This window comes from Oncorhynchus clarkii, chromosome 4 (genome assembly GCF_045791955.1).
Source record: "Oncorhynchus clarkii lewisi isolate Uvic-CL-2024 chromosome 4, UVic_Ocla_1.0, whole genome shotgun sequence".
In the NCBI taxonomy this organism is placed as follows: Eukaryota; Metazoa; Chordata; class Actinopteri; order Salmoniformes; family Salmonidae; genus Oncorhynchus; species Oncorhynchus clarkii.
Window position 1 is genome coordinate 64,254,446 of NC_092150.1, and position 12,877 is coordinate 64,267,322.

The 12,877-nt window shown below is 39.5% G+C and overlaps 4 protein-coding genes across 7 annotated transcripts in view; 1 reads left to right on the forward strand and 3 right to left on the reverse strand.

The window, feature by feature from the left end:
- Window positions 1-2,407: 2,407 nt before the first annotated feature.
- On the reverse strand, window positions 2,408-3,703 carry LOC139407778 (gap junction protein alpha 13.1). Its single transcript, XM_071151638.1, has one exon. It carries the CDS (start codon window positions 3,701-3,703, stop codon window positions 2,828-2,830), a length of 876 nt encoding a protein of 291 aa, XP_071007739.1. The 3' UTR covers window positions 2,408-2,827.
- A 1,350-nt stretch (window positions 3,704-5,053) lies between these two features.
- On the reverse strand, window positions 5,054-6,831 carry LOC139407779 (gap junction protein, alpha 11). The gene is made up of 2 exons (XM_071151639.1): window positions 6,805-6,831; window positions 5,054-5,971 (listed from the first exon to the last, which is right to left on the reverse strand). The coding sequence occupies exon 2, from the start codon at window positions 5,948-5,950 to the stop codon at window positions 5,054-5,056; it is 897 nt and encodes a 298-aa protein (XP_071007740.1). The 5' UTR covers window positions 5,951-5,971; window positions 6,805-6,831.
- Window positions 6,832-7,460: 629 nt separating this feature from the next.
- LOC139407780 (hydroxysteroid dehydrogenase like 1) lies at window positions 7,461-9,619 on the reverse strand. The gene is made up of 4 exons (XM_071151640.1): window positions 9,123-9,619; window positions 8,574-9,019; window positions 8,199-8,408; window positions 7,461-8,091 (listed from the first exon to the last, which is right to left on the reverse strand). The coding sequence occupies exons 1-4, from the start codon at window positions 9,340-9,342 to the stop codon at window positions 8,020-8,022; spliced, it is 948 nt and encodes a 315-aa protein (XP_071007741.1). The 5' UTR covers window positions 9,343-9,619; the 3' UTR covers window positions 7,461-8,019.
- Window positions 9,620-9,852: 233 nt separating this feature from the next.
- LOC139407097 (TBC1 domain family, member 32) overlaps window positions 9,853-12,877 on the forward strand; it is a 40,341-nt gene continuing 37,316 nt past the window's right edge. For 2 of the 4 annotated variants that reach the window (XR_011634059.1, XR_011634061.1), the window contains exons 1-8: window positions 9,853-10,506; window positions 10,609-10,770; window positions 10,985-11,162; window positions 11,615-11,686; window positions 11,811-11,936; window positions 12,390-12,468; window positions 12,571-12,674; window positions 12,767-12,828. Coding sequence is in view for 1 of the 4 variants with exons in the window: in XM_071150493.1 (XP_071006594.1) it covers window positions 10,352-10,506; window positions 10,609-10,770; window positions 10,985-11,162; window positions 11,615-11,686; window positions 11,811-11,936; window positions 12,390-12,468; window positions 12,571-12,674; window positions 12,767-12,828 (938 nt within the window). In the remaining 3 variants the exon portion in view is untranslated. The remainder of the gene's footprint in view (window positions 10,507-10,608; window positions 10,771-10,984; window positions 11,163-11,614; window positions 11,687-11,810; window positions 11,937-12,389; window positions 12,469-12,570; window positions 12,675-12,766; window positions 12,829-12,877) is intronic. The other 2 variants (XR_011634060.1, XM_071150493.1) reach the window with 2 other exon arrangements.

A 12,877-nucleotide genomic window follows, 5' to 3' on the forward strand; every position in this document is an offset into this window, starting at 1 on the left:
GCTAAGATACAGTATATTGTAATATTATTTTATATATGTGCAGTACATTACAGTCAGACCCAACATTATTGGTGTCCTTGATAAATGCACACTCTATAAAATAGATAATACAAATGCTAAGATACAGTATATTGTAATATTATTTTATACTAATAGAATTGCTCAGAGATTTTGTTAAACAAGTCCTTTAAAAAATCGAATAAAAGATACTGGTCAAAATGACTGGCAACCCTGTTTTCAATAGCTTTCAATACCTCACCTTGCGAGGATAATGGCACTAAACATGTCCTGGCACTTGGTAAAGGGCCCAAGGACCAGTGGGGAGGCAAAATAGCCCCATAACATCAAAGATCCACCAACATACACCAACATATTTGATGTTATGGGGCTATTTCACTTCCACTGGTCCTGGGGCCATTGTTAATAAACATGAACTTTACCCAGTACCAGGACATTTTAGACCTGGTTGCCTCTGCAAGGAGGCTAAAAGGGACAAAAAGTGCATCTTCCAGCAAGACAATAACCCCAAGCAAACATCAAAATCCACAAAGAAATGGTTCCTTGACAACAAAATCATCTCAGCCTCCGGACTTGAACCCCGTTGAAAACCTGTGGTTTGAATTGAAGAGGGGATCCCAAAAGCACAGACGAAGGATATCAAGGATCTGGATTCTGTATGGAGGAATGGTCTAAGATACCTCCCAATGTGATCTCTAATCTAAATCTCTAAACTACTGTATATCTCTTTCTCTGAGCAATTGTCATAGAATAAAATCATTTCTATATTTGTTTGAGAATTACAATATAGCTCAGTATTTCATACTCCCTTTTCTTGCTCATCTTTATCAAGGGTGCCAATAATGATGGGCCCGACTGTACATTCTGTTTTGAGTATCATTTTTTTTTTTACAAATTATTTCGATTTATTTGTATGATATGCCCAAAGTATGTAAGTGTAAAATGTCCCAAATACCACAAAATCATTATTTCAATAAAAACTCAAACTTTTGTTTCTAGGTTAATTAAAGATATGTTTAAGCCTAGGTTGTCCCTCTTACAATGGTTCAAGCGTATCCAGAAATCATTTTGCTTTCGGTGATATTAGATTAGCATTCTTATGTGTTTTCATGTAAAGGGAAAACAACAAAATAGTTCATAAAATATGTCTTACCTTTATACAGACACCTTCTGGGCAGAACACAATATCCACCAGTTGTAAGTGGCAAATGTTCAAACGCTACGTACTGCTACTAGTTTACCTTGAACTTCAGTTTTGTCGAATTACACAATTGTCTTGTCGTGCGAGCTGACACGTTGTGCTTGGAAATGATGCATCTTCTGTTTAGAATTATGTGTTCCTGGGAATGATTGTACAAGTTAATAATTGGCAAAACAATGATAAGGTACATTTTAATGTTGAGTCATTTTGTATTTCCAAATGAGCCAGTAATAACCATGAAATTGCATTGTAATCTAAGCCAAAGCCTTTGCTAATGATTCTCATTGACAATGTGGGTGGTCCAGGTCTAGGTAGGCAAAGGGTAATATAAGTTCATGAAATCTTAAATCAATATTTTGGGGGAGGAGGGGGGGGTTTCTTTGGATAGTTTTCAGAGTATACCGTATGAAATTGTATTTGTGTTGTTGACAATGCTCTCTCAGAATATGTGCCATGATTGACATTAATAGAGTTCTGGCAAAAATAAGGATACTTATTTTATTATACTATAGCTATAAGCCCCTTTATTGTGAGGGTTGGAGGATGTGCCATTCTTCATTTTCAAGTTGTGCCTATAGCAATATTTTCATATGCAGTCTTGCACTCCTAGAACATTTATCTGGATTGGTATTTTGGCAAAGTTCTGGTATAATAATAAGCCACTTTATTTTGAGGGTTGGGAGACATACAGATGTAGGATCTTAATTTGAGCCAGTTTACTACAGCAGGAAAATAATCCTGCAGCAACAGGAAATGTGAATTATTAGGTGGATTATAATTAATGGATTTTTTGTAGGGGTTGATAAACCTTAAATACACTACAGCAAGAAAATAGTGATCAAATTAAATCTTGTTCTTCAGTGATGTTCATTTAAAAGCAATATTTCCATAAATGCTGTCCTAAGAGACTCAACTATTCGTGTGTATTATTGTAACATGTTTCAGTGATTGTTTGATGAGTTTTCAGTCTCTAAGGTTCATGCAACCACCATTAATACAAACATTTAAAACATTATTTTTTTTACAATATATTTTATTTATTCCTTCAAAAAAAATAAACACTGCATATCTAGATTGTATTGTAGGATAGACAATATCTCAGTTGTTAACATTCATCAGGCAATATACAAATAATTTCAAGACCCCAGGTGGTAGGGATTTTGGCAATGAGGCCCTTTATCAACTTCTCCATGCTAGCAGATACCCATAGACTTCCAGTCATTGTGCTAACGCTAGTTAGCATGGGCTCACTAAACCTCTGACTTCCTTCATACTGGACATGGAGACATAGAAATAGTATCCACGAATTCATCTGTCTGGGGAAATAGATTTACAAAATCCCAAAGCTTCCTACAACAGAAAATGTTACATAGAACATACCATTGGTATATAATAACTGAATTGCATTTCTATTCAAGGTGTATTGGCATTGAACAGTAAACATTCACAATTGAACAGTAAACATTCAACATCAATACATAAAATACACTAACTACTAGTGCACTGTGTTTAAATCAATAAACATAAGAAAGCAAAACAGGTAGTGTATTCATTCAGATTTTCAACAATACAAAAGATACAATCATGGCTAATTAACTTTCAAGTGTCTTAGTGGTCACCTAGCAACCTTTTCTCTTGTGTGGCTCCGTCCAGACTACCCCCTAAACTCTGCCCACTCTCAAACCCCAGGTTCATCTTGTTCTGTCTCAGTGGGTCCATCTCAGTATCCACGCGACCAGACCACCCAGAGGAGTGGAGGGTGGCGGGGTTCGCTGCTGACGTAGTGTGATGAGTGCGCCCCTTGGAGCCGCCACATCTCACTCTTGTGTAAAGCAGATAGAACACCTCAATCACATTCAGAGCCAGAGACACACAGGCCACCACCAGCATGAAGATGATGAAGATGGTCTTCTCTGTGGGACGAGACATGTAGCATTCTACAGTATAGGGACAGGGAGATTTGGAGCAAGGGAACATGGGAACCATGACAAACCCATACAGGTAGTACTGGCCAACAATAAAAGCGATCTCTAGAATGATCTTAAAGAATAGCTGGGTCATGTAACTGCCCAACAAATCTCCCCTAATTCTGACCTTCCCTGCTTCATCTGTGTATTTGGGCTTCTTCAACGTGCCATTATCTTCTTGGCTGTGCAGTATGACTCTCAGCTTGTTCTCCTGGCTGATGACATGCATGGCATGGCCCAGGTACAGAAGAGTTGGAGTGGAGATGAAGATGATCTGCATGACCCAGAAACGGATGTGTGATATGGGGAAGATCCAGTCGTAGCAGACATTTTCACAACCAGGTTGTTGCGTATTGCATATGAAACCAGATTGTTCATCGCCCCACACGCTCTCCGCTCCAGCACCCAGAACCATGATTCTGAACAGGAACAGGACACTCATCCATATCTTTCCAATGACCGTTGAGTGGGACTGCACCTTGTCCAGTAACGTGGAAAGAAAACCCCAGTCTCCCATGTTTGCTGATGTTCAATGGCTTTCTGAAGAGGAGAAGAAAATAACCAGTTAATTAATTTGACAGGAGAAGGCCCATCTTATTAATGAGTCAGGTTGTCAATGTTTTCCACTTCTCTTGTTATCCTTAATCATTCATTTGATTTTTGGGGCATGCACACAATGGCATCAAGACCAAGTTCCTAAAACTGATATCCCTCTATCATTAAGACAATACAATATATATATATATATATATGTATATATATATATATATATATATATATATATTACAACATTGTGTGTAATAACCCTTCTGTATTGAAAGATAACCCTCGTTCAAAAACAAACTTAAAATGTAAGCAGTTAGTCACATAATGAAAAGCAACAAAAACGCACATGACAGGCTAGATCATAGTTCATGTCTAGTATGTATTGATTATGAGGAAAAGTTGATGTATGCCTTATTTACTATTAATAATATGTTCAGATTTTATGATATTGCATGGTAATCAGTACACCCCAAACACCTTACGTACTGAACAGTCTACCACTATAATAACTTAAATAAAAATGAATTAGATCCAAAAGAATTACAGAACAAACTACTACTTGTTTTTCTTAAAAATGACTCAAAGGATAGGAAAATGTGAAGTGAAAAAAGTTGCCTCCTACCTGGTCCTGACTCTATGGAGAATATACCTCTTAGACCAACTGATCACTAACATGAGTTGAACCTTGAGTTTTGGAGGATGGTGGTAAGGATTGCGTCAGGTTCCCTGTCACGTTGTCACAATCATCTAATTCAATTTTAAAAGTTAACCTGTAAAGGACTAACAGGAAGAGCCATATATGATGACTGACAGAAAGATACACACCCACAACAATAAGAAGCAAGCACTCAACAGACTTAACAGGAACACATCTAAAGAAATAATATTGTATTGTAATGAATTGATAACACAGAGCCCGGAGTTGTTCCTAAAATAGGCATCATGGTGTCCGAAACATTCAAACCAAACACAATACGAGCCAGAATAATTTCCTTACAAAATAATAATTTATTGAATCAAGATTATAGTGTTATATGAATGACATCTACATATACATGCAATGTCACAACCAATAATACAAATCCCAAAGAAATATTTAGAAAATTAAGAAATGCATCTAATATAAAGAAACATATTTATATTAGACAATATATTTCCCGTGGTACAAGCTCAAACATGAATCCTTTATCACATAAAAACACGATGAATATGTTACTTAATGTTTAGGAGAAATATATATGGCTATAGACTGGCATGCGAATCATTGAGTCAACATTACAAGCAGGTTTTGTGAAAAAGAATGTGTACAAAAGCTGACACCTTAGATGTGGACTTCCCCCATGTTAGCAGTGTTTTCCTCAGAAGCCACACTTTTCGTCACCCCACTGCCCAGCTTCCTCCCCTGCAGCTCCAACTCCAGATTGACCCAGTTCTGGATCATCTGGTCTTTGTTCTCAAAGGCCTTCCTCTCCAGGACAGGGGTGACCGGGGTCACCGTGTAGTCCTGCCGCCTGTCCAGACACTCTTTGACCGATTTGACAAACAGGTAAAAGAGCTCAATGAGGTTGAGGAGTAGAGACACACAGGCTACCACCAGCATAAACCAGATGAAGACGGTTTTCTCTGTGGGTCTGGACAGGAAGCAGTCCACCTTGTGAGGGCAGGGGAAGCGAGCACAGATAAAGCGGGCCTGGAGGGTGAAGCCATACAGGTAGTACTGTCCCACGATGAACCCCACTTCTAGAAGGATCTTCACCAGTACGTGCAGTACGTAACTGCGTAACAGACGGCCACGCAGGTTAATCTTTCCATTGTCGTTGCTGTACTTGGGGACTTTGTAGCCCTTCTTCAGGAAGTTATTGGCCTGCTCATCCTGTGCTTGCTTCTTCATCTTCTCCCGGACTTTCTTCTCTACGTGGATGATGTGGAGGACATGGCCCAGGTACACCAGGGTTGGGGTGGAAACGGAGATGATCTGAAGCACCCAGAAACGGACGTGTGAGATAGGGAAGGCGTGGTCATAACAGACATTCTCACATCCCGGCTGGTCTGTGTTACAGACGAAGTCTGACTGCTCGTCCCCCCACACCTTCTCTGCCCCGGACCCAAGGACCAGGATCCTGAAGACAAACAGGACCGTTAGCCAGATCTTCCCTATGACCGTGGAGTGGGACTGCACTTTGTCCAGCAGCCGGCCCAGCAAGTCCCATTCACCCATTTCGATCAGTTAGACAGTTTGCTGTGGAAAAACATATAATTGATTTATCACATGGTGGATTACTGTTATGACTACAACTGTCAAATGTTTTAAGCAATGTTTTAGAGAATGAATAGATCTCATAACAGCATGAAGTAAACTGTACTAATTAAAATGTATCAATGATTTGTCAATCAAGGACCTTCTTTATCGGTTAATTTGAACCATTGAGTACATTGATAAGTGAAGGCCCATGAGGCCCAGATATCAGGAGCCATTACAATAACAGACCTTTGCAATCTGGTGGGAACCAAGGACCTGACCTTGTTAAACCCCCAAACATTGATTGCTTTATTCAGGAGGCACAAGACATTACAATTATTTCCTGCCTTTCCATTACAGTTTCCTGTGCCACAATTTAATTCAGGGTCATTTACTGAACGCATACTCAAAATTGAATCTTTGCCGATCAACATTTTCTGAGGAAAAACCTCTCACTGCAGATAGTTTTTCATCAATAATGTACGCGTAGTCTAAGTATTGTTAAACAGGCATGTTCACATGTTATAAATACTATAATTATAGGCTATGTCATTACTTTTTAGTCATGGTCAGCAAATCTCATCAACCCTTACAAAATATGCCTTTAATGTAAATTTCAATTGATTAACCTCACTGTCTATGCATTATGAGTGTCTAGTATAGTATTACCTATCAGAGGCAATGCACTTAACTATTTTAAGAGACCTTTGCATTTTCGTAATAAAAGAAGAGACCATTACATCTCACTTTCTAATGTCATGAATGCGATTTGCACAAACCTGGTATTTGATTGTGTAATAATCGTAAGTCAATTGCTTGCTTTTTCAACTTACCAACGGACAAGACTTGCAGAAAGTTTGGAGCTCTCAGTCTCTCAGGAGGGTGATGTCAGAGTGAAGCCGAGAATCCTCTCAACCTTCCCCTCTTATGGAGGCACCATCCAAACCACAACAAAGACTACATATCCCACCTCTTAGTCATGACACCATTCAATGACCTGTGGTAGTGTTGTTGCCCAAGGTGAAACCATAAAATGATCATTTAGGTTCATATGATATCTACTGTATGGCTATACCAAACATAGAGGCAGGGTATGCCAATATCCGAGAAATTAAGCTTTAAAAAAAAACTAAAGTGAGACAGTGCCAACCTGCAACAAGATTGAATTGACTACATATCAAATATTGATTTTCATACACAATATGTATTTTGTGTGTCTAATAATTAGATTTTGCCATTTCTTTGTCAGTTGTTACTTTCTAATTCTTCCATCAATTGTTTTGTTTTTAACAGCAGACTTTGCTTCACATGTCCTTGTGAGGATTACAGACAATGACTGATCACATTTTTTCTAAATAATATTACATATGTCAAGATGGTTGATCTTTCTAAATAGAAATGATTTACAAAACTATCTTATCTTTGTTGTTAAAAACGTAGATATGTTATGTTCAAAAATGAAACCCTGATCAAGTACATCAACAAATAGTTATCTAGTAAGGACCATCTTTATTGAGATATTTTTTTTTATTATGCTATGCATAATACATATGCATATTCACCAAGCATCGACTACATGAAAAGTCATTCACGAGCACACAAGTTGTTTCTGCAATCATATCACCAATAATTATAATCACAGCACATCACTAAACAAAAAAGAACCCATTTCAAAATCTATTCTCAAGTATACTGTCAGTTGTACCAAAACAACTCTTTACATAGGAATGCCAGTTAAACACCTCAGTGATCACAGTTGGTCAAATAAACCTCAAATCACTGCAAAAAAATATCTCCATCACCTCCCATATCTGTGCATTTCACGGACGTCATCAACATAATTTGGGCACTACACTCCTGGAGATATTTTAGTATTATTATAAACTATGAATAAATATCATTTTGTTAAGCAATTCAAGATACAACCATTACACAAACTAATTCACTCACTAGTGTAATATCATCTGTATGATGACTGTATGACTACCAGCAAGGCATAACTTTGTTGTCATGAGTTCAGTGGCTGGAGTTCCGTTTCTGGAGAACTTTCAGCATGAGCTTGTGAGCATACGTGACCCCAAGACCCAAATCCATTCGGGCATTGACTGCACAAGTCGAAACTGGAAAAGAGAACACCAACAAGAGAGTCATGGTTAGTCTATGGCTACTAAATGTCTATCCCTCAACTCTACCAAGACCCATTTTAAATCAGCACTGATCTGTGTACCTGCAGTGTATGAGGCCAATAGCCTGTGGTCCTGTGTGAGATGCCCAGGGTGGAGATGGCATGACGGGCATACACGTCTGACTGCGGTATTAGCCACCCGCCTGCTGATGCTCCATGGGGCGCCACTTGGAAAGGTACCAGACTTTGCACAAAGACTCCCTGACGACCATATTCATGGTGCAGAGCACGGGAAAAGTTGTCAAGGTAAGCCTGAGAAAAAAAAAGAGAAGAATCACAGCCATTTCAGTACAACAAAACAGTAGGCCACAACGCATTTAAAAACATGAACGTCATTAGGATCACACACACACACACACACACACACACACACACACACACCCCTAATAGGGTGTATGTGTGTGTGTAGAATCTGACCGTAGACGCAGAGAGAGCAGCTTTGCTTGGAGAGGGTCTATAACATGCCCCAGAAGAGATGTTCACTACTGCTCCACGTCTCCTCTCTACCATGCCAGGTAGAACCAGGCGCGTCATCAGTGTGGTGGCAGCAATATTTCTGTTGATTACGTCCCATAACAGGTCTTCAGACAGGCCAGTAAAGTTTGGCGAGTTGCGAAGGGAGTCATCCACACAGTTAACTAGAAAGCCTATGTCTTTGTCCTGCAATGCATCTTTGACAGGCTTGCAAGCTGCATGGCCCTGACTGAAGTCTGCCACAAGCACCATTGTATCCACTCGGTGAGTCTCAGATATGGCCTTGGCTGTGTCACTGACACTGGCACCCTCTTGGCTTATCAGGATGATGCAGATGCCCTGCCTGGCAAGCTCCTCTGCATAGGCTTTCCCTATGGCCTCTGAAGCACCTGCAATACATGGGCATAGAAGACATGATGAGAACCACAACATAAAAACCCTTTATGTGAACTGTGGAATTATTCTCTGTCTATTCTATTGCATTTACCTTACCATAAATGACAGCCCATTCACCAAAACGGCGACCAAGGCGCGTGCTTGGCATCAGTCGAGGAAGGAAATGCACCCTGACAAAGCTGTAGCAGTCCCGCACGAGGATGACAGCTTTGCTGGCTGTATACAGAGCACCCACAACGGCTAGGGTTTCCACACATGAATTGCATGACCGAGCAATTTCTTTGTACAAAAGCTCAAAACTGTCAACAGCAGCCATAGCAGTCACGGGTTGGTATTTAGCTAGCTAAACTTTTTTTTTAAAACTACAGACAATGGTTTCCAATCCTAGCCAATCTGTACTACTTATGTACGTCAATAAGCCAGCTAACGTTTTTCTGATTATATACTTGACTTGATACTTAGGACAATTTTGTCTCGTATTATGCCATCTAGGTAAATAGCAGTTCTGACAGGTGCAATCTTGAGCTAGTTTGGCTTTTGACAGACGCTCCTTTCCCGGAAGGGATTGTAAACATGGGGACCATGTGACACCTAACACAGGAACGGGATTTAAAGGCACAGTAACACGCATAACGTCTGAAACCCTTTTACAAGTAGTAGCTGTAATTTGCATATCATCATTGTCAATATTAACTTCATAAAAATTCAAACATCCTTAAACATCCTCCACCATTGGTGTTTGTTTGCAACCCTTTTCTCAGCATCATCTTTGCCTGTGACCTTCATCTGCTTTGAATATCCCACAATGCACGAGTGTGAGCTAGCTACCTGTTTCCATAGAAACAGTGGTCGAGCCAAGCTGCAGCAGGTTCGAAATGTTTACAAACTATTCAACTAGCTAACGTTAGCTAGCTATAATGACTAAATACGCTGTACCATATGTAGCTAGTAAGTCTTACACCGTTTATTACAATGTGATACATTTGCAATGGTTTGGGGAAATGTTGAACGAAGTTAGGTCATGCAAAGGACTTTATCTCATTTCCTTCGTAGCTAGCAAGCTAACGTTAGCTACCGTCGTTAGCAAACTATGTTAGCGCCCTAATTGCAGAAATGTCAACAAACACACCATCAACTAGCTACATAGCAATACAATGCGTGTACAGGTTTTTAATACAATTACATCGCTTGTCTAACTAGCTAGTTATCGCATTGAAGAAGCGCTATAGTAGCTAGCTAGATAACAAAGTTGGCACATTCTAATCTGAATTCTGCAGATAACGTTACAGTATTTCTGCAGAGAAGAGTGAATCCACATCAAGACCATGTCTCAGTTCTCAGCTGAGGCTGAGGCTGAACTTCAGTCTCTGTTGAGGCAACTTCTAAAAAGCATCAAAGACAGAATCTCTGGTGCACCATCCATTGAATGTGCAGAGGAAATCTTGCTTCATCTGGAGGAGACAGACAAGAACTTCCATAAGTATTCAGAAATAAATTGCTTTCTCGATTGTTCCCATCAAATCTGTAGTAATTTGTGTCCATTTTCATATCATTCTTGTTTATTATTGGTCTCTTTTTTTAGTTATGAATTTGTTAAGTACCTGCGGCAGTATGTGGAAAGCTCTCTGGGAGCAGTCATCGAGGAGGAGACAGAGAGCTGTGCCCGAGGAGAGGGATATGCTGTTGGGTCTGTTCAGGACACCTTGGTCCATGCTGTTACAAGGAAGACTAGAGAATCTGGAGAGTATGTATGGTGTCTCTTTCCAGTGTCCATTAAGCATTCCCATTGAATCGGAGATGACTAACATGACTCGCCACTTATTTCACCGAATATTCCACTGCTTACAGGGGAAGTCTGTATGTGCTTGTATGCTTCACAACGAATACAATCTTGAAGCAGGAGTGTAGACTAGATATGGCATTGCATTCACCCATCACATTTACTTTCTCATGTGTAGATACAAGCAAATGATGCAGACATTGAAGAACACGATGATGGTAGTCGTTGAATCCTTGATTAATAAATTTGAAGAGGACCAACTGAGAAAGGAGGAGATGCACAGGGAGAGCCAACATCAGCAGTCAAACAGCCATTACACAGACAACTGTTCCGACAGTGATTCATCCTTCAATCAGGTAATAGCATGTAAAATAAATAGCCTACAAGTCACTTTTGATGCCCTAATTGAATTTGGTCTGCAACTTTGTGGTCTGCTACTCAGCATTGCTATATAAACGCATGATGTGTTTTCGTTTGTGCTGGCAGAGTTCATATTGATTTATAGGGGGTTTAATCTAGGCCTGGACAAAGTGAGGATCCACCCAACTATCCACTGAATGGCTTTTTATACACTATCAGAACAGTATCATTATACCTTATTAACATATTTATTTTGGTTTGGATATGTAATACTATTAAATGTGTAAATCATTACGTTATAGGCTACATTTGTTTGTGTTGCCTCTGAGTTGCGTTTGTAATCAGTGTAATTTATGCTGTCTAATTTTAGTTTACCAAGCTCAAAAAAGGGAATGTACAGTAATTACACATTAACTACAGTTGCAAATGCTTCCATGTTTCCATACAGAGTTATGCATTTATCAAACAAGAACAGCTGCAAGTTCTTGCTGAAAAGCTTGACCCTAGTAGGCCTAAAGAGGTAAAAGGATTTCAATATGATTTCTATCCTGTATAATTTGCTAGGTTATTACTAGCGGCAGAGATTTAATTGATTGGAGCCAATGTTGTGTGGTCCCTGAGAGTGAAAGTGATGTGTTGTGCAGGTGCGCTGGGAGGCCCTGCAGGCTCTGTGCTGTGCCCCGCCCTCGGATGTGCTAAGCTGTGAGAGTTGGAGTGGCCTGCGCAGGAACCTCTCTGCTGCCTTGGCTGACCCAGACCCTGACCTCAGTGTAAGTCACTGAATAATGCTCACAGAAAGGTTGGCTCCTATGAGTGGAGATAACATGTTCTCAGAGAGATGCCTTTCTTGTGACATTTTGAAAATCAAAACAAGGAAAAGAGCTGGCCAGCTTAGTTTGGCAACTGATGATTTCTAATATATTAACTCAAAGTAAAGTAAGCCTATAGTATATAGGTACACATTGTCGGTATTTCTTGTAGGCATACTTAGAGTAGACATTTGAAACCTCAAATGAATACAAGGTCCATAAATAGAAAAGGATACTCTGATATGGGAATTCACCCCCTAGGGAACTTGTGGTCAACTTTAGTTGTTTTCAGTCTGATGAACATTTGTCACAGTGAAATTGCAACAATTCACATTTGTATGAGTCCTATTTCCCGAAGGTTGTCTGTTTCTCTCCTCAGATTACTCAGTATTATTTTGTTTACTCTCTACTCAGGATAAGGTCCTGCGCTTTTTTGCAAAAACATTCTCCTGTTCGCCACTGAATGTAACAAGGGAGATCTACACCAGTTTAGGTAATTCATTTGTTTTTCCCGTATATGTTTCTGAAATGTAATGTTTAAAAAAAAAATCAAAGTCTGATGTGGATAATACATATTTTGCCTTCTGATAAATAGCCAAAAGTCTGGAGTCTGACTTCCTGTACCATAAATTGAGCCTCCCTACTGGATCAGCGGGGATTGATGTAAACAGACAGGACATTACCCGTCTCCTAAAACAAGTATGCACCCTCTCTAATGGGATACTTTCATGGCAGTTATACCTATATGAAAATGATGTAATTATTACACTTTTTTTTGTTTTTTTTGCCAGATGCGATTAATGAATGATTTTCAGAAGGAAGTAACAACCTTTTGGATTCGGCACCCAGAGAAGTGAGATGTTTGTTCTATTTTATGAAGTGATCCAAATTAATAGTTTAAT